Here is a 19,477-nt window from a genome sequence, read left to right as displayed (position 1 = left end):
ACAGATGGTGAGCCTGCTGTGCCGTCTGCCTTGTAGGGGCTGACAAAACATCAAGGGTTCTAGAAGAGGTGGATATAGGAAACCAGGACCATGTGCCCCTCCCCCATCCCAGGGTAGACCCAGGAAAGTCCCTCTGCCCCGTGCACATCTGCTTCATGAGACAAAGGTGGGAACACCATGTACCTTGCCAACCTTCCCTGTCCCTCTTTCTCATTTCCTTCCATACCCAACTAAGGTATGGAAGTAGCAGAATGTGCGTGCTGGCACCATAGGGGGTTGATGACAGACCATATGAAAAATGTGGAGAGGCTTTTATTACCCCCATTTTACAGGTTAAAACACTAAATGATGTTCCTAAGGCCACAGCAAACCGTTGGAGAGGCAGCACATGGACCTGTTTTCTAATAGGGAGTCTCCCGCTCTGGCCATCAGCCTCTAGTTTTTCCCCTCGCATGAATTTTCAGACACTTAGGGCCCTAATAAAGATGTTCAAGATCTTATAACGGGGGGGGGGGGGGGGGGGGGGCGGGGTTTCCGGTTTGAGGAAAGGGTACCAGTGCTGGGCGATTCCCCTGCGAGTAGGGATCCTGTCTGGGCGTGCCTCGTGTTCCCGGCAGTTCTGAGGCGTTTGACCTAAAGGGGCTCATCCCACGTGGACTTTTTCTTGGCCCTTTAATGGTTGGCGTTTTCCAAAGGCCACCAATCTGCTACAGACGCATTAGTTAATGGCGGCCTCATCTGCCAATCGCCCCTCAGAAGCAAGATTCCGCCGTCCAATAGTGATGCGCCGGTGGGTGGGTGGGTCTAGCAGTTGCGTGGTGACAGAGCGCTGCGGCGCGCCCCATTGGCTGGATCAAACCCAAGCGGGCCGCTGATTGGCCCGCGCTGCCGGAGAGTTACAATTCAAACGCGGGCGGCCGGGTCCGCAGCCCTGCAGTTGCAGCGGTGTTCTCCGAGTTCCTGTCTCCCCGCCAGCGCCGCGCGGATGGCCTCCCAGAACCGCGACCCAGCCGCCGCCAGCGTCGCCGCCGCCCGTAAAGGAGCCGAGCCCAGTGGGGGCGCCGCCCGTGGCCCTGTGGGCAAAAGGTGAGTGATGCAGGGGTCACAGCCTCCGGGCCTGGCACGACCTGAGCAGTGGGGCCCAGAGCGAAGACTTCCGGGACCCCCACCTCCTCCTGGAGCGGGTGAGATCTGGGAGGTGGGGGGACACGCCAAGCGCTTGGGCCGCTCTTAGAGACCCTGCCAAGGAGGACGGAAGGGGTAGTCATGCTGCCAGGATCCTCCTCGGGTGAGCCAACATGAAGATGCGCCGGGGACCCTCGGTGGCTTGGCGGGGGCCAGAGGAGAGGGAAAATTGAGATCCGGCACGGAGACAGACGCCAGAGGAGCAGTAGGGGTTAACAACACGCCAGAACCGTCCGGCGGGAGCCTGGAATCAGGGAGGGTGAGGACTCAATAAAATCCTCCTATGGAAATGGCCATGAGGAGTCCCCAGCTGAATCTGACCTCTCAGGGTAGAGAAATGTCCCCATGACAACTGCTCCAGAGAGACTGGGGTGGGAGGAGATGCATCCCCCGAAGCCTTGGCCCATCCAGACTCCCAGGTGACCCCAAATGCTCTTTTTGCAGGCTACAGCAGGAGCTGATGACTCTCATGGTGAGTGACTACCTGCCCAGATCCCCAAGTAGTTGGTCCACCCTCCCACCTTCCACTCACTTATCAGTAGCCTCCTTTCCTACGTCAGGCTCTTTGCCAGACATGGGGGTAAAAAGATGAGTCCAGTTTGCTCTTTTCTGGGTTGAAGTTAATATACCTCACCTACACCTTTTCTTCCAGCAGCCTCTACTCCCAATCCCATCCCCCCACAGTGAAGTTTTCTCCAATACAGTTCCCAGAAGCCATACAGGCCTCCCCGCTGTCCTGCCCTGGCCCTACTTCCCTGCCCTAAGATTTACCCACACCCAACTCTCCACCCTTCTTAGTATTTCTAGTCCTGTCATATCTTGGAATGACTCCTTCCTAGATGACCTTTTCTACATTAACCCTGAATATTCAACTCAAGTTGAATGCCCATATTGTATATCTCTCTAGTCTGTGAATAGTGTCTGGGCTTTGTACATAACGGGCACTCAATAGCATGCTGAATTGAATTCCCAGCAACCAACAAGATTATGGGTACATGATCCCAGTACTCCCCCCCAGAGGCACATGTACAGCCCCAAGAGTCTAACCACATCCTCAGAGAAGCCTACCAATTTGGTCTGGTTGCTTTATTTTGAATCAAAAAGTGATGAGATTAAGGGGAAGGGGTTCACCCACTGACCCCCATTGCTGTTCTCCAAAGTGTACTCTGCAGCCCAGCAGGTGTTGTGTTTCCTCCCCAGATGTCTGGCGACAAAGGAATTTCTGCCTTCCCTGAATCAGACAACCTTTTCAAATGGGTGGGGACCATCCATGGAGCAGCTGGCACAGTAAGTGTAGTGTTGGTGACTTTGCTGGGTCTGGGGAGAGGTAGGAGGTGAGATCCAAGCGCTAGATCTGCTTCTGTCTTTAGCCTGGCAGGACGCTCCCCTGCGTCTGTTCTCCTGCTCTGAGCCAGTGGCCCTGGTCTCTCCCTCTGTACAGTAAGAAGGTGGATTTAAAGCAGGGCTCTCCATCTTAGATGCATAGAGGGGGCCAGACAGCACGGAAAAGAATGGAAGACCAGTGAGGACTTTGGCCAATGGGAGGGCACAAGTCTCAAGATGGCAGCTTCCCATTGCTGCACATCTGGTTTAAGATGAGTCAGAAATCTAGATCTACGTCTCCTAATTTTTACATGTTAGCAACTAATGATCTAACTGGACTAAAGCACAGCTGTGGTAGCCCTCAGGATGCTAATTTACAACCTTAGACCAGGGATCACTGATGTCCCCCAGATAAGAGAGAGAGCACCAGAACCAGTGTAAGACTTTGTCTTCTGTCAAGTCCCAGACAAACTTCAAGGTCCTGGCCAAGCCCCTTATGCGGGCTTGGGTTGGGATATGAGCCTCAGGGTGGGGAAGCTTACTCCCCGCCTCTACTTCCCCACCGCCAGGTATACGAAGACCTGAGGTATAAGCTCTCCCTGGAGTTCCCCAGTGGCTACCCTTACAACGCGCCCACCGTGAAGTTCCTCACACCCTGCTACCACCCCAACGTGGACACCCAGGGTAACATCTGCCTGGACATCCTGAAGGACAAGTGGTCTGCCCTGTATGACGTCAGGACCATCCTGCTCTCCATCCAGAGCCTGCTAGGAGGTGACTTCTGAGACCAGCCCCTCCCCTGCAACCTAGGAACCTGTCAGGACTCCCGGGGCCAGCCTCTTCTACCCCCTGACCATTCTCTTTTTCTCCCCACCCACAGAACCCAACATTGATAGCCCTTTGAACACACATGCTGCTGAGCTCTGGAAAAACCCCACAGGTGGGTCCTTTGTCCTTCTCGGGCACAGGGTGATCCCTCCCCAGTCTTCAAGGCTCCCTCAAACAAAAGGATTCCAGTGACTTGGGAATGTGTCCTGAGGACTGGGTCTGGAGGGGGCTCGGGGTTGGGTGTCAAGCCACATAACCCAGTTCTTCCTCTGCCCTGGTGATTCTGGTTTGCCTGTGTGCTATAAAATCAGAAAATTATCCCTAATGTGGAAAACATTAAGGTAGGTTGAGGGGCTTTTTAAGCAGAAGGCAGCCTTGTGCAAATGACTTGCTACTAAGTCTCCCCAGTCTCACTGGCAGCAGGGCCCATCCAGGAGACCTGACCGAGTGGGCAGCAGAGGGGGAATCTGTTGTGCTGGGAACACCCCTCAGATTCCCCCCACCTGTGCATCCCTGGTCAAGCTGCCCTCTTGCCCACCTTAACTCCTGTCCCCAACGCTCACCAAGACCTGCCTGTTCTCTTCCAGCCTTTAAGAAGTACCTGCAAGAAACCTATTCAAAGCAGGTCTCCAGCCAAGAGCCCTGACCCGGGCTGCCCAGCCTCTCCTTGTGCTGTCTTTTTATTTTTTCCGTAGATGGTCTGTCTGTGCTTTCCTTGATTTCTCATAGGACTCTGTATCTTAAGCTGTGGTGTCATTTTTGTTTTGTTTCTGTTTTTTAAGTTAAGTCTCTGGTCGAGCCCTCGTGATGAATATATTAAATAAATACATTTTGTTTTTGTTTTTGTTTTTACAAATTGCCGCCTTGTAGTTACCCTAGGGTTGGAAGTGCTCAGGGTGGGCAGAGGTCAGGCTTAGCATCTGGGCTCTTGCCCTGCTCCTGTCTCCAGGGAGTAGAAGCAGCTGATAGGCTGTAGGGCCAAGCCAGTGGGGTGACTAGGATTTGTTCCCTTGTGATCTTACTTATTTTATGACTCTGCATCTGTTTCCTTGTCCATAAGATGGGTGTGACAATAATGCCTGTTTCTGTGGAGTTGTGACATGCACCAGGAATGTTAGAGAATATTGGAGCTGCCCCAGCTGTGTTGCAGATGAGGCTGAACCAGACCCTAGGCTGAAACCGCTATTGCTGTGGAAAGGGTGTGTGTGTGTGTGTTGGAGGAGGTTGGGAGGGGAGGACCAGCCACCCTTCTGACAGTAGATGTTCTGGCCCTGAAGGAGGACAAAGAAGGCACAGGTCACCCTGCACAGGCCCAGGGTCTGGGGTGACAACAGGAAAGCCCCTTCCTTGTCGGAGCCCTCAGGACTGAGCTCTCAACTCGCCCCTCATCCCAGGTCCCCCACAGATGGCTCCACACTCCAAGGGGGGTACATTCACCTGCTCCATCTCCACCAGCAGTGCCTCCAGTTGCTGCACCCACTGGCCCAGGCCCCCAGCCCCTGAAGCCATCTTTCCACTGGCCCCGACCTTTGGGCCCCTGGGAAGAAACCCTGTGCTGACCAACTGTGTCCCAGCTGGGGGAAGAGCAGGCTGAGGTGATGGGCTCGGCTCAGGTCCTGCAGGAAGACCTCCAAGGTGGACAAACAGCACCCAGGTGTGCGAGGAGGAGGTTAACTACTGTTATCAACAGCCTGGTGAGCAATGTGGTGGCCTGAGTTATGACCCTGAGTGGGCACGGAGAGGAGGGATGAAATGGTAAGGAGATGGGAAGAAAGCAGCAGGGCATGGTAGTAAATTAGAGTCGGAAAATGAGCCCCAGAATTCCTGACTTGGGCCCCGCCCCTCAGGGTACCATCTCTGAGATAAGTACACAGGAGAACAAAGATGGAGGGGAGGGGAGTTATCAGTTTAGGGCAGAGCTAGTTTGAAGCACTCAGGACGTCCAGGTAGAACTGTCAACAGGTGGATGGTTTCATGGTTAAGAGCCTTGTTCCTGTCTCCACCACAAAGCAATATCATCTAGGTTGTCATCGTGTACCTGGGCACTTCACCTCACTATACCTTCGTGTCCTCAACTGTAAAATGGAGATAAGGACAGCATCTGCCTCTACGAATACCTGCAGGGCATAGGGCCCAGCACACAGCAGGCACTCAATAGCGATGATTACTAAACTCCAGCACTGATCCTGGCTGGAAATACAATCTGGGAAACGCGAACGGGACACGGAGAGGAAAAGAGAACATGAAGACATTTGAGAGGGACGGCTGTCCCAGTGAGGAACAGTAGAGTTCAATGTTTCAAGATGATGATAATGATATTGATAGCATCTATTAAATGCTGACTATGTGCCCAGCACTTTGCACACATTAACTCCTTCTAAGCACTTTGTTCTAAGCACTAATGTTCTAAGCACTTTGCACACATTAACTCCTCCTCACAACCCTGTGAGGTGAGTACTATCACCATCCCCATTTTACAGATTAGGAAACTGAAACCCAGAGTGGTTTGTCACTGGCAGTGAGGATTCAAACTCGGGAGCCTGACGCTGAAGGTAAACCACAGCTGCACTTAGTTAGCTTTGATCCGACACCTGCTATAACTGAGGTGTGTACAAAGAGCCACGGGAGCTGGAGCACAGCCAGTGGGGGCAGAGATCACAGGAGGAGACGATGGTATCTAAGCTGGGTCCTGGAATCTTAGAGATGGTATCTGAGCTGGGTTGAAGAATTTGCCAGGCTTATAAGAAGAGGAAGGGCATTCCAAGGAGGGAGAACAGCATGTGCAAAGGCCCAAAGGCTTGAAAGTGCACCCAACATAAATAGCAAGAATGATAAATTGTTCAGTGTGGCTGGAGGGGAGGGGTGGCTGTGGGAAGCGAGTGAGGAAGGGAGGGAAAGGAATTTGGATTCGATTCTAGAAGCAGTAGGGAGCCTTGAAGGACTTTCAACAGGGGAGTGGCCAGGTCAGATTTCCGTTTAGCTAGATTATGCTGGTGGCCCTCTGTTGAGCGCACTGCAGGCGGCCGAAGGCAGGGTGACCAGGCATTGATCCCAGGTCAGTGAGGTCAGAACCTCCTTTGTGGCTGTGTGCCCCCACCCTCCCCTACCATCGCCAGTACGGAGCACCTATAAGTGCTCAGAAAAACAGACCAAGTAGAAAAGGTCAAGCAGGAGTAATACTGCCTGGGACGGATGGACAACCACTCCTTCCACCCCTAGCCGGGCAGCCTGCAGACAAGACCTAAAGGCTCCAGAAAGGAAGGACCGTGGGGACGGGAAGGGGCCTCACTCCCACTTCCCCCGGGTTCGCGGCGCCCTCGCCCTACCAGCCGTCCCGGGCACCCTCCGCGGGCCGCCGCTCACCCTGACTCAGCCCTGACTCCGGCTCCCGGGACCCGGCGCCCTTTCGCATCCCGCTGCTCGGGTCGCCTTTCCTCGGAGGCCGGGGGGCGCTCGGGGTCGCCCTGGACGGTGGCTCAGCCTGGCGGCCCCTGAGACCGGCTCCCTCGGTGTTCCCCTCACTCAGGCTAGGCGCTTTGCAATGTTTGCTTTTATTCCTTCTAACTACAGACCCAGAAGGGGTCGCGCCTCCCTCCCAGGCGGGGAATGGGACCAGGCGGGGCGGCGCCGCCCACGCCCGAGGGACACGCGGTCTGGCGGAGGCGAGGGCCAACTTCTTACTGCACGCCCTCCATCATCTTCAGGAACTCTGCGGGGAGGGAGAGGGAGAGGCGGTCAGGGGGCCCCCTCGGGACGGACGCGGAGGCCTGTGCCAGGGGCGCAGTGTCAGGCGAGTGAAGCCTGGCCCGGGCTCCAGCCACGCGGAGGGGGTCCCTGTCTTTAACTGATAAATTACACAAAACCGCCCGGAGCTCCCAGCCCCGCCCGCAAGGCAAAGGACCGCGGCGTGGGTGCGGGCGGCACGAGTGCCAGGCCCCGGGCGCGCCCGCGTGGCTCGGTCCCCCGCTCCCCACGCTCCCGCGGCGCTCACCGTCGAAGTCGATGCGGCCGTCGTTGTTTTTGTCCCCGTCCTTCATCAGGGATTCGAGCTCCTCGTCTGTCACGTGCTCCCCAGAGGCCCTGAAGATCTCAGCCAGCTCCTCGGCGTCGATGTAGCCGTCTGCGTTCCTTCGGGGCGGAGGCACAGGATAGGGCTCAGGGCAGGCCGAGGCGAGCCGCTCTGGCCACGCTCAACGCCCCCTCGCGCACCCCCACCCCGAGAACATTCGTGCCCTGCCGGCCTTCCCTGGCTCCCGGGCACCCTGTGCACCTGTCGAAGATGCGGAAACACTCGGCCAGCTCCTCCTCGCTCTTCCCCTTTGCGTCCTCTTTCATCTGGCGCACCATCATGACCAAGAACTCCTCGAAGTCGATGGTGCCGCTGCCTGAGGGGAGCCGTGGTGAGTGAGCCTGAGCCCTGGATGGCAGCCCCTCCCCACCACCATCACACCCCTGCCTCAAGAGCTACCCACTCACCATCCTCATCCACCTCCTCGATGATGGCGTCCAACTCCTCTTTGGTGGGTGTCTGGCCCAGCATCCTCATCACCGTGCCCAACTCCTTGACGCTGATGTCCCCACCACCATCAGCGTCAAACATGTCAAAGGCGGCCTTGAACTCTGCAAGGGAAAAGAGGGCAGAGGGCTGAGGTGAGCCTGGCTGACTGACAGCCTCACATCTACCCTCCCACCCTGCCCAGACCCCAAACATTCCCCAGCACACACCTGCCCAACAGCCAGCCCTCCTGCCCCACTCACCAGCGATCATCTCCTCGCTGAGGTAGGACCGGGCCTCAGCCTGCTGGTCCGTCTGCAGAAGACACAGAGTCAGAGAGCAGAAGGGGCAGCCCTAGAGCATTCTTATCTTAACCCCATTCTCCTCAACCCCCACTTCTGGAAGTGCCATGTGGTCCTCCGGAAGAACCACTCCAAGCTTGCCACACCTTCTGCGTGCCCCACAGCACCCAACCCCAGTTGTGAAGAACTAGGGAGGAAACACAGGCTGTGCCCAAGACCTTCTCTCTTGTCAATCGGACGTCAGGTCAGGAAGCCCCAGTAACCTTGGGCAAGTCACTTAAGGTACCCTCATCTCTTAGCAACAGCTTTTCAGGGATGAGAGGAAATCAGGGGTGTGAAAAGGTTCTGTAAAGTGCCAGCACCATTCCAGTGTGATTTTCCAGTTTTCCCGAGCTCTTGATGGTGCTCCTTTAATAGGTGCTCAATAAATGTTTGTTCTCAAAATAAATGATAATGCAACACACCTACTAATGCGCACCTACTAAGTGTCAGGCTATAGGCTGAGCACTGGGACAACCAAGAAGAGTCAGACATCATCCCTCCCCTCTCAAGAACTTGCAGAGATGGAGATTTTAAGCTTCCTTCTAATGATTCAGTCATTGGAGTAAATACCACTCATGCTGGGCAGAACATGATGGAGGCCTTGTGGGGATGAAAATAAGATTTCTATAGGAGTTTCTGGGTCACATCCAAGCCAAGCTATGTGGGTAGGTGGCCAGCGGGGAGGAAGGGCTGAGGTGTCCAAGGGGTTCTTCAGCCAGCTGGCCACTGGGCCTCCTCCTTGTCCCCTCCCTCCTCCCTTCATGCCCTCCTCCCCTCCTCCTTGCTGTGCCAGGAGGGCAGGCTATTTTTAGTCCGGCATGGGCAACAGCAGCTGGCCTCTGGGGTCTAGTTACTCCTTGAAGTGAAGTAGGAAGGGGATCTCAGAGGAAAATGACAGCCCCAAATCAGAACCCCTCTCTGGGAGGCTGGGGACTCTCTAACTCTGGTCTCTCATCTTCTGCCCCTTCTCATCACCCTCGGAACCCTTGGGGTCCTGCACCCAAGCTGGCTTGAGGCTCTGCAGGCCTCCTATCTTCCAGAGGAGCCATTTTTCTCTCACTGGCAGTAGGAAGGTTTGGCCAGGCTTCTGGCCCATCCCTGCCACTGGTTTGCTGGGCGACTCAGTCTGGCCCTAAGGTCCCCATCTCTACCAAGCTAAGGCAGACACAAGCTAAGACCCCCTCACAGTTCTATGACCGACATTGCCGGAAGTCCCAGAAGGTCTACAGGGAATCGGCAAGCCTTGAGCATCAATCCCTGGAACATCCTGGCCCTCCCCTTCCAAGAGAAGTCCAAGGCCTTCTTCCCAGACTTCCTCCTAGCCACCTGGGTTCCAGGAATCTTCATGCTGCATCTTCAAACATCCAAGTTACTGCCCCATAGAGCACCCAGATCTGGCCTGAAGGAGGCCCAGAAGTATTTGAACAAGCAAAGGAATGAAGTCCTTTCTTGTCCTTACCATGGTTGCTAGTCACAGGGACTCCTCTGCTGCAGGTCACCTCCTCTGCACACTCCACCACCCAAAGATGCTCTGGCCTGCTCCAGCCCCTGGGATTTGTAGGAGCACCCTCTCCCCACCTCCCTGCTCCCCAGGACTGGATACCGTGGCCAATCGGATCCTGGGGTCAGCAAGCCCCCCCTCCCAGAGTCCTAGCCCATTACCTAATTTAGCCAAGGGCCCTTGCAGAGAAATTGAAGCCTCTGAGCAGGTGGCAGGCCTTGACGTCCTAGATTCTTGTGAGGAGAACCCGCCCCGCTCCACCGCCTTAGCGAGCCCCCCCTCAGGAAGCATAACTGCTCCAAGATGGGTCAGGACAATCAGAATAGAGAAAAGTGAGGCAGCATGGTGGAAAGGGAAGAGCACAAGCTTAGAAGTCCGAAACCCAAGATCCAAGTCCTGTCTCTGCAAGCTGTGCAACCTTGGGCAGGTGGCAATGCCACTCTGAGCTTCAGTCTCCTTATCTGTGAGAGGGGGATAGTCATAACCTCCCTCACAGAGAGACTGTGGTCAGCAGAGCCCAGGTATAAGTCACCTAGCTACATAGGCTTGGTGTTTGGCAAGTGGAATGTCCTGTCTTTGAACTATGATAAGGGGCAGGGGACAGGGGGAGGGGAAAGTGACAGCCACAGTTATTGAACCTCTACGACGTGCCACACACTGTGCTAAGCATTTTAACCACATGACCTCAACTAGTGGTCATCCTATGAGGTAGCAACCATTATCATCATTCCCTTTTTCCTGGGGAGCTTTGTAAATCATAAAGATCTATAGTCGTGTTGGTGATTCTTTTTAATCTTGATTGAGGGGAAGTTGAGACAGACAGTCCTCCGGGGACCTGTTCAGGAGAAATATATGGCAGGGTCCAGGAGACAGGGTGCATTTGGAGAAGAAATAAACATTGAAAGCTGATTCCTCTCTCAAGCTTACCTTCTCCAGGAAAAGGGTGTTTGGGATTCACTTTTTTGGGGGGAGGGGGACAAGGGGAAGCTTCTCTAAGTAGGAAGGGGCAGCTGGCCCCCTGTTAGAGCTTAGAGAAGTCTGGAGGAGCTCAGCTGCCACCTGGAGAGTGAAGGGGTGCGCAGATCAAGTCAAGTCTGAAAGGGAGCCCAGCCTGAGAATCCACAGGGTCCAGGCTGGGTGTTGAGGGGGTAGGCAACATTCATGGACATTGGCTAAGTCAACAGTAAGAGCACCGAGACGACTGAGCACAGAGTCCGGGGCCAGCGAAAGGGGGCTGGACACCAAGGAAGGCAGATGGACAGTGGCAACTGGGCTGCCCTCCTCCTCTATATATAGACATTCTCAAGGAAAGCTCGGTGGAGCCAGGCCAGGCTAAATAAGGCCTCCCCCAGCCAGGCAGAGGGCCAAGGGGCAGCAACACCCAGAGGATTCCAATTTGGACACAAACATTGGAACCACTTGATCTCTTTGGAACAGAAGGTGTGGAAGTCTCAGCAATCATTTGTTCATTAATCTGTTCTTTCATTTAAGTCCAAACTCAGTGTGGCCGCGCAAGATGCCACAGACCCCTGCAATCTCACTCCCCTTCCCTCCCCACCTTGTATGCTGCTCTGCTCTGGTTAGACTAAAATACAGCTCCAAACACCACCCTTTATAGCCTCCAGGAACTCCCATCTTCCCCCTTTTCACCTGCCTACTTCCCTATCATCTTTCTCAGCTTTAACATCACTTCCTCCAGGATCCCTTCTCCCCTACACCCAGGCCAAAGGAGTCTGAGGTGGTCTCCAGCAGTGTCCTGAGCCATGGCACTAAGCATGCCACATGATCATGACTTGTTCTGAGTTCCACGGACCAGAGACCGTTTCCTATTTACTACTGCATTCCACAGCACCCAGCACTTAGCTAGCAAGTGTCCAAAAATATCGTGTTCTTTGTAAGAATAACTGAACTGAATGTCACCTGGTTCAATATAAAGAGGAACTTCCTAACAGTCACAGTTGAACAATAATGGGAATAGACAGCCTTATAAGATGATGAGCTCCCTGTCACTGAATGTATGCAAGCAGGAATTTGATGACCATCTCTCAGGGAGGCTGTAGGGAGATATCCAAACAGAGTCTAAGAGTAGTGGAGACAAGACATCAGGACATCTCCTAGTTCTGGCCCTGTCTGTATGAGCCAGGGTAAGCCTCTTCCCCTCACTGAGCCTCAGACTACCCATCTGTAAAATGGAAGCTCGAGACCAGACTTCTGAGTGACCTCCTGCTCTAACAACCCACGGTTTTAGGAACACCTGCTCTGTGCCCAGACTTGTGAGGAATATGCCAGAGTTAATATTCAGCCAATGTTTGAGTGAATGAGTGAGTGTTGAATAAATGAGTGAACGAATGAAGCCAGTAAGCTGAATGAAGAGTAGTTAGAGCTTTAAAATTACACAGACTTTTGGCCTTAAATCCCAGCTCCCCTATTTCCCAGCTGTGGATTTTGGGAAAGCCAATATGCCTGTTTTTTCATCTTGAAAACAGACCATTACTGCCTAATCATGCCTTCCTCCCAGGGATGCTGTGAGGGTGAGATGTGACCCCACATAAAGTGCCTGGAACAGGATGCAGAACACAGTGGAACCTCAAGAAGTGAGAGCCCCACCCCTTCTGTACATGGGGGGGTGGGGGTGGGGGGCTGGAAGTGTGTTTTCTATTCTAAGCTATTTCCCCCCACCCCCTCTCCTGTGCCATTCAAAAAGGGTGGGACCTATGTCAGAGAGATTTTGTTTGTTTGTTAACTAGCAACATCTGTCCAGCTAGGGACTGATATCTAGGCCTTCTGACAAAGAGCGACAATAAATCCTTCTTGACCTACTGCTGCCCTCCAGATAGAAGATAAAGCACAGCCCTCCAGAGGAGTGGCTGAGATTACAGGCCTGCTTCATGGGAAAAGAACAGGCAGTAGAGCCCAGGAGACCTGGGCTGCAAGGACCCACTCCCAGAAACCTCTGGCAAGCTTTGTGACTTTGGGCAAGTAACTCAGCCTCTCTAGGTCACAGTTTCAACGTTTACCTACATCCTATGTGTGCCTACTTCTTATGAGGCTCAAATGAGATTGTAAAAGCCTGTGAAAACTGTAGAAACAATAATCATTATGTAACTGATCATTTTGTCAGCCCCTGCTCTGTGCCAGGCACTGGACCAGGGTCCTTACCAGAGCGGCAAAGTTAGTACTAATATTAATTGTTCCTATTTTACATACGAGAAAACCTAGGCCGAGCGAGGTCAGATTCCAACCCAGATCACACGTCTTCTCCCGGCCTCAGTTTCCTCACCAGAGAGATCGGCTTCCTACTGTCACTTAATGACTGAAATGTTAAAGAGTGCTGGGTGGAAAAAGGGGACAGATTGGGGCCAGCCTGGGTCTCCGGGCAGGGACGGGTAGGAGGATTCAAGGAGGCTGTGAGGCCCTCCGGATTGGGGACGACCCCGCAGGAGGACGACCCCGCAGGAGGCCTGGGGCTCATCCAGGCCTACCCAGGATTCCCAAGTCCCTCCTGGAGCCAAGGGCCCGGGATTCCCGGGCGGCTCCGGGAGCGGGCGGGGCCGGAGGCGGGGCGGCGGCAGGAAGCGGCCGGAGCGGCGTTCGGAGCGGCCTGGGCCCTGCGGAGCCCGGCAGAGCCCGGCAGGCCGTCGTAGTCCGCTGGGAGCTGCACCGGGACCCCTGGAGGGCGGCGCGCACCTGAGTGCACGGCAAGGCGCAAGAGGTAGAGACGCGGGGAGGATCCCAGGCCCTTCCGGGGAAGAGCGCGGCCCTAAGCTGCGTGGGTGAGAGGAGGCCACACCTGCGGAATCCCCGGGCTCGCAAGACCCCCAACCGGCGGGGGCGGGGCCTCCGCTGCGCCCCTCCCTCCCCCGCCCTGGGCCCCGCCCCTGCTCCTCCCCGCGCTGGGCCGGGGTCTTTCTCCGCCCCCGCCCGGGCCCCAGCGTCGCGCTCCCCCCAGGCTGCCATGGCCTCGCGGCTCCTGCACCGGCTGCGGCACGCCCTGGCCGGCGACGGCCCGGGGGAGGCGGCGGCCGGCCCCGAGGCCGAGCAGTTCCCGGAGAGCTCGGAGCTGGAGGACGACGACGCCGAGGGCCTGTCCTCCCGGCTCAGCGGCACTCTCAGCTTCACCAGCGCCGAGGAAGATGAGGAGGACGAGGAGGAAGACGAGGAGGGCGGCCCCGACCCGCTGCCCGCCGGGGACGGGGCGTCGGGAGAAGACGCAGGCGAGTGCGGGAGGATGGAGGCGCGAACCCTGGGCCCGATTAGGCCTCCACCCAGCCGCGTTCCCAAGAGCATCGAGAGCTTCGGGGGCTCTGAGTTGATCCAGCCGAAACTCCGATACTTCTTAAGTGCCCCAGCCACCTCTTGGCTTTGTGACCTTGAGAGAGTCACAACACCTCTCTGAGCCAAGTTTTCCCTTGTGTCAAATGGGGAAAATCACTCCCACCTCAGGGTTGTTGGGGGCATTAAATGTAGAGAGTCTGGTATACACGTGGTAATAACGTGCTAGGGGTTTTCGGGCGGAGATGTTTATTTAGCGCCTACAGTCTGCCAGGCACGGTGTTTGGCACCCGGCCCCTCTCTGGCCCTCAGTTTCCATTTATGTCAAATGGTGACAAAGCCTCTGTCACCTGTTGGGAGGACGAGCGAAGTCATGGCACGTGGTTTATGTTGACCCTGGCCCCTGGCCCACTGATGTGGCTGACTGGTCGTGTGCTCATGCAGAACGGAGCCCCCCACCTGATGCGCAGCGGGGCAGTCAGCTCCTGGCACGGCAGTTGCAGGATTTCTGGAAGAAGTCCCGGAACACCCTGGTACCCCAGCGGCTGCTCTTCGAGGTGACCAGTGCCACCGTGGTCAAGGACCCACCCTCCAAGTACGTGGTGAGTGATGGTCCAGGAACCCCTGGGCTGTGAGTCTAGAAGTCCAGCTAAGAGAAAGTAGGGAATACTCCAATTTCCTGGGGGGTCTGGCTATGTAGTAATAAATGGCTGCCCCATTTTACAGAGGGGGAAACTGAGGCCAGAAAGGGGATGTAACTTGAGCAAGTCCTCAGGCAAATGCTTTAGCTTCTCTGAGACTGAATAAAGAAGGGATTATGGACCTGCCTCCTCTCCTGATTTTGAGACTAAGAGACTTGGTGTGTGTGTTCCCCTCCCCCATCCCCAGGGTTTTGCAAATTGTAGCAAGATATATAGGAAAGATTATAAGATTATAAAATTATCTGTGTCAGACTTGAGACCCAAATTGCATTGGTTAGTGGTTAAAAAAAAAAAAGGGTTTTCGGGCCAGCCCGGTGGCGCAGCGGTTAAGTGCACGTGCGCTCGGCTTCAGCTGCCCGGGGTTCGCAGGTTCGGATCCCAGCGCGCAGGGACGCATCACTTGTGAAGCCATCACTTGTGAAGCCATGCTGTGGCAGCGTCCCATGTAAAGTAGAGGAAGATGGGCACAAATGTCAGCCCAGGGCCCATCTTCCTCAGCAAAAAGAGGAGGATTGGCATCAGATGTTAGCTTAGGGCTGATCTTCCTCACACACACACAAAAAAAATGGGTTTTGGATCAGACCCTAATTCAAATCCCACTTATTACCAGTTTTTTAGCCTTGGGTGAGTTGTGTAACCTTGATGAGCCTGTTTCCTCATCTAAGCAATGGGAATAGTGCAGAGGATTGTAGCAGGAATTCAGTAACAGTGCACAGAAAGCCCTCAGCATTGTACCTGGCATTATGAAGTGCTCAGTAAAATGGTAGCTATATCATTATTACTTAACTTTGGATTGTAAATGTGTGGCATTTAAGGCCTGTTGTGGCCTCCTTACAACCCAGGTGAATCAGTTCTTGAGCATCCAGAATCATCTTGTCCTAAGGGCTAGATATAGGGGGTTGGTGGGGCTGGGGTGAAGGGCAGTGTGGGGAGGGCCTTGGAGTTTCTGTTTTTCTCCCTGTGAAAAGGAGAAACTAGGGGCCGTCCCAGTGCCACAAGTGGTTAAGTGCACGCGCCCCGCTGCGGCGGCCCGGGGTTCATCGGTTCGGATCCCGGGTGTGCACCGACACACCGCTTGTTAAGCCATGCTGTGGCGGTGACCCATATAAAGTAGAGGAAGATGGGCACGGATGTTAGCTCAGGGCCAATCTTCCTCAAGGAAAAAAGGGGAAGATTGGCATCAGATGTTAGCTGAGGGCTAGTCCTCCTCACAAAAAAAGGAGAAACTGACACGGTGAATGTGGTCAGCCAGGTCCTGCTCCCGGCCAGGCCTGAAACAGCCTGACCTAGCTAGTCCTGGCAGTGGCAGCTCCCTGCCTCTCACTTCCCCCCACTTCCCCACCCTCCTCCCTTTCTGACTCAGCAGGAAGGGGGCCTGGAGCCCTGTCCTACATCTGGGCCTCTCCACCCCTCTCTGCTGCTGTTAGTAAACAAGGGCCACGCCCATGGGGTGATTGCTCCAATTTAAGCAGGGATTGAGTCTGATGATCAAGTCTTTTTTTTCTTTTTTGTGAGATCAGCCCTGTGCTAACATCTGCCAATCCTTTTTTTTTTTTTTTTTTTTTGCTGAGGAAGACTGGCCCTGGGCTAACATCCGTGCCCATCTTCCTCCACTTTATATGGGATGTCACCACAGCATGGCCTGCCAAGCAGTGCGTTGGTGTGCACCCGGGATCCGAACCGGCAAACCCTCTGCCGCAGCAGCAGAGTGCACACACTTAACCACTTGCGACACCGGTCCGGCCCAAAGATGATCAAGTCTTAAGTGGCAAAAGTCCTGGCCAGGGGTCATGCACAAGAAGGGGACCCCCAGGAGCAGTTATCACCTCCTTTGTCCAATAGAGACCCTAAATCCCAATTTAACTTCTTCTGTGGGTTAAGAGCAAAGGCTTTGGCATTAGATCAGCCTGGGTTTGAATGCCAGCTGGGCCATTTACCAGCTAGCTCTGTGACTTGGGGGAAGTCTTTGAGCCCTTTGCCCCTCTTTGAGCCTGCTTCCTCAGCTGTCAGAAGGACACCTTGCTTGCAGTGCTGTTGTGATGATTAAATGAAATAGATGTACAGTGCTCAGCACAGCCCGTGGCACAGGGTAGGTGCTCAGTTAATGGAGCTATTACTATCATTATTCCTTGCCTCGGTCGGACGCTAAAGGATCAGATGAGATAATGGATATAAAGTGGTTCTGTTGTCAAAAAATAAAAATTAAAGCGAGATGAACATAAGGGGTCCTTATAGACCAGTGCTTCCTGAAGTGTGTTCTGCAGAAAACTGGTTCCCTGGAATGTTAATAACTGTTCTTTTAAAAAAAAGCTTTTGCAGTCAATGTTCTGGGAATGCAGTTGAACGAGAGTAAAATAAGTTTCTCTATTGTTTAACTTTTTAATCCTTAATATTAATGTACACTGTGAATCTTCGAGAGGATAGAGCAGGCAAACCTAATTGACCAGGGTGGCTATGATATTGGCAGTTTCACAGGGCAAATTCAAGAGAAAAATCTGGGTTTGGTGTTAGTATGCCTTTAACATATAATGCTTGTTAATCCCCCTTTTAAACCTGTTGGCTCAGCATTATTATAGATTAATCCATATCCGGGTTCTCAGACCTTGGGGAAGCTTAGTGGTCATCGTGGTCAGTGTTTCCCAAACCTCAGTCATTCCAGTACCACCTTCACAATTCTTGTCCTATCCAGATGCTACTTGTACCTTTCTTTGCTTAACATTTTTCTTTAAATAGACCTATATTTTGAAAATAAGTTTAAAAGATAACTCTATACCCCTGCTGTATGTGGAAAGCCTCTCTTGCCATAAAGAAAAACTAACTGTAAAAATAAAAGCAGTGAAAATGAACCCATGTCATTAAACCCTGCCTGGATGCCGTTGCCTGAAGAAGGCCCTGACCTGAGATTCGCTTTCTGGCTCTTTTCTAAAACTGGAGCTGAGAAGTGTTGGAGAAGTGTTTTTTTAAAACCAAATTGAGAGCTTCTAAATTTGTACTCATAAAGATTCAAAGAGAATTAGGGGGAATCACCTCCGGCCTCTGATTTAGTGTTGTTTACTCTAGTACATACCACCCAAAAATCTCGGGTACCAACATTTGTACACGGCCCATACTTGAGTAAACAATGACCCGGGCCAACACGTCATTCACTAGAGAAGGTAGCGACCCCAAGAGGGGGACTGACTTGCCTGACATCACACAGTGAGGGAGTAGCTGACCTGGGGTTAGAACTTGAGTCCCAGTCTAATGCACTTTCCACAAAGATCACTACTAGGGCTGTCTGCAGACCTGTCCTCCAGGTCTGGATTGGAATAACCTGGCTAGGGATGTGGGGACTCTGTGTCCAGAGTGGAACAAAGCTCCAAGCTGGTCCTAAAGGTTGGCTCAGAAGCCCAAAAGAGGGGCCTGGGTTTCAGCTCAGCCCTGGTTTTCCAGAGGGGCTGTCAAAAGAGCAAACTACTCTACGGGAAGGGGGTACTCCTTAAGGGGCAGAAGGGGCAGCAGTTGCAGGCACTGAAGCTCACCTCTCTTTCTCTCCCCGTGCTGTCTTGGGCCTGGGTCATTTCAGACAAGCCTCAGGTAAGATGCGACCGGGTCCCTAGCTGCCGTCCCAGCAGCTCCCACCCTCCTGAGCCCAGTGTCAGGGGTGAAGGGAAGAGGTGGGGGAACAGAGCTGGAAGTGTGGGTGTGGGGAGGGAAGGGGCCCATGGACAACTTGCACCTGCCCTCACCCCCACCCTCCCTACAGCTCTACACCCTCGCCGTGATGGGTCCAGGGCCACCAGATCGCCAGCCAGCCCAGATCTCTCGCCGCTACTCGGACTTTGAGCGGTTGCACCGAAACCTACAGCGGCAGTTCCGGGGCCCCATGGCTGCCATCTCCTTCCCCCGTAAGCGCCTGCGCCGGAATTTCACTGCAGAGACCATTGCCCGCCGCAGCCGGGCCTTCGAGCAGTTTTTGGGCCACCTGCAGGCAGTGCCCGAACTGCGCCATGCCCTGGACCTGCAAGACTTCTTCGTGCTGCCCGAGCTGCGGCGGGCACAGAGTCTCACCTGCACTGGCCTCTATCGTGAGGCTCTGGCGCTCTGGGCCAATGCCTGGCAACTGCAGGCCCAGCTGGGCATCCCCTCTGGCCCAGACCGCCCTCTGCTGACCCTGGCTGGGCTGGCTGTGTGCCACCAGGAGTTGGAGGACCCTGGGGAGGCCCGGGCATGCTGTGAGAGGGCCCTACATCTACTGGGAGACAAGAGCCTCCACACTTTGTTGGCACCCTTTCTAGAAGCCCATGTTCGGCTCTCCTGGCGCCTGGGCCTGGACAAACGCCAGTCGGAGTCCCGGCTCCACGCCCTCCAGGAGGCAGGCCTGACCCCCACTCCACCCCCTAGTCTCAAAGAATTGCTTATCAAGGAGATACTGGACTAACCTTGCCTAGACTTAAGGCCACTGGGGGAAGAGGCACTGCCCTAGGGTGTGTGTGCGTGGGGCGGAGTGCTGATGAGGACATGGACAGCAGTTGGGAGGCTGTAGGGGGTGCTGGAAACCCCTAGAAGTTCCACAAAGAATTTGTAGCAGACCAAGGAAACATGGTTCTTCTGTTGAGCTGGACTCAGGACAAGCTTTGGCTGCGATGCTCGGGATGGGGCAGGAAGTCTGATGCAGATGCTCCAGCTTATGAACAGCTAGGGGCTGTGCCCCAGGTCAGGGTCACTGGTCCCTTTTCCGTGGGTCTCCAAGCCAGCAAGCCAGCCTGGCTGAAGGGCCAGGGACTCTGCCTCTGAAGTCCTAGAGTCGATGGCTAGAGGGAGGGCTGCAGTTCTGGCCCAAGGGAAT

General features: G+C 54.4%; 3 protein-coding genes across 4 annotated transcripts; 2 read left to right on the top strand and 1 right to left on the bottom strand.

Annotated features, from left to right (window-relative positions):
• Positions 1-931: 931 nt before the first annotated feature.
• On the top strand, positions 932-4,176 carry UBE2C (ubiquitin conjugating enzyme E2 C). 2 transcript variants are annotated; one of them, XM_058562607.1, is made up of 6 exons: positions 932-1,086; positions 1,630-1,657; positions 2,386-2,481; positions 2,931-3,028; positions 3,345-3,448; positions 3,924-4,176. In XM_058562607.1, exons 1-6 carry the CDS (start codon positions 986-988, stop codon positions 3,980-3,982), a joined length of 486 nt encoding a protein of 161 aa, XP_058418590.1. In that variant the 5' UTR covers positions 932-985; the 3' UTR covers positions 3,983-4,176. The 2 variants fall into 2 exon arrangements, with proteins under 2 accessions (XP_058418590.1, XP_058418588.1); XM_058562605.1 differs by lacking the exon at positions 2,931-3,028 and adding an exon at positions 3,078-3,282 and having other exon boundaries at positions 941-1,086; positions 2,386-2,472; positions 3,389-3,448.
• Positions 4,177-6,863: 2,687 nt separating this feature from the next.
• TNNC2 (troponin C2, fast skeletal type) lies at positions 6,864-13,633 on the bottom strand. Its single transcript, XM_058563412.1, has 7 exons — positions 13,467-13,633; positions 13,159-13,363; positions 8,095-8,146; positions 7,813-7,956; positions 7,607-7,721; positions 7,328-7,464; positions 6,864-7,045 (listed from the first exon to the last, which is right to left on the bottom strand). The coding sequence occupies exons 1-7, from the start codon at positions 13,631-13,633 to the stop codon at positions 7,014-7,016; spliced, it is 852 nt and encodes a 283-aa protein (XP_058419395.1). The 3' UTR covers positions 6,864-7,013.
• SNX21 (sorting nexin family member 21) lies at positions 13,269-19,467 on the top strand. Its single transcript, XM_058562602.1, has 4 exons — positions 13,269-13,388; positions 13,626-13,890; positions 14,393-14,550; positions 18,395-19,467. Exons 2-4 carry the CDS (start codon positions 13,632-13,634, stop codon positions 19,067-19,069), a joined length of 1,092 nt encoding a protein of 363 aa, XP_058418585.1. The 5' UTR covers positions 13,269-13,388; positions 13,626-13,631; the 3' UTR covers positions 19,070-19,467.
• Positions 19,468-19,477: the final 10 nt, after the last annotated feature.

Source organism: Diceros bicornis, chromosome 19, assembly GCF_020826845.1.
Source record: "Diceros bicornis minor isolate mBicDic1 chromosome 19, mDicBic1.mat.cur, whole genome shotgun sequence".
Lineage (NCBI taxonomy): Eukaryota > Metazoa > Chordata > Mammalia > Perissodactyla > Rhinocerotidae > Diceros > Diceros bicornis.
Note: the sequence above shows the minus strand (reverse complement) of the source record. Positions and strands in the feature narration are given on the sequence as shown.

Excerpts from the sequence above, each read along its gene's own strand:
- UBE2C (XM_058562605.1), top strand. The coding sequence starts at position 986 with ATGGCCTCCCAGAACCGCGACCCAGCCGCCGCCAGCGTCGCCGCCGCC. Across the intron at positions 1,658-2,385 it reads AGGAGCTGATGACTCTCATG|ATGTCTGGCGACAAAGGAAT; the intron begins GTGAGTGACTAC and ends TTTCCTCCCCAG. Across the intron at positions 3,449-3,923 it reads GCTCTGGAAAAACCCCACAG|CCTTTAAGAAGTACCTGCAA; the intron begins GTGGGTCCTTTG and ends GTTCTCTTCCAG.
- SNX21 (XM_058562602.1), top strand. The coding sequence starts at position 13,632 with ATGGCCTCGCGGCTCCTGCACCGGCTGCGGCACGCCCTGGCCGGCGAC. Across the intron at positions 13,891-14,392 it reads GGCGTCGGGAGAAGACGCAG|AACGGAGCCCCCCACCTGAT; the intron begins GCGAGTGCGGGA and ends GTGCTCATGCAG. Across the intron at positions 14,551-18,394 it reads ACCCACCCTCCAAGTACGTG|CTCTACACCCTCGCCGTGAT; the intron begins GTGAGTGATGGT and ends CCCTCCCTACAG.
- TNNC2 (XM_058563412.1), bottom strand. The coding sequence starts at position 13,633 with ATGGCAGCCTGGGGGGAGCGCGACGCTGGGGCCCGGGCGGGGGCGGAG. Across the intron at positions 13,364-13,466 it reads CGAGCCCGGGGATTCCGCAG|GTGCGCGCCGCCCTCCAGGG; the intron begins GTGTGGCCTCCT and ends CCGTGCACTCAG. Across the intron at positions 7,722-7,812 it reads CGAGGAGGTGGATGAGGATG|GCAGCGGCACCATCGACTTC; the intron begins GTGAGTGGGTAG and ends GGCTCCCCTCAG.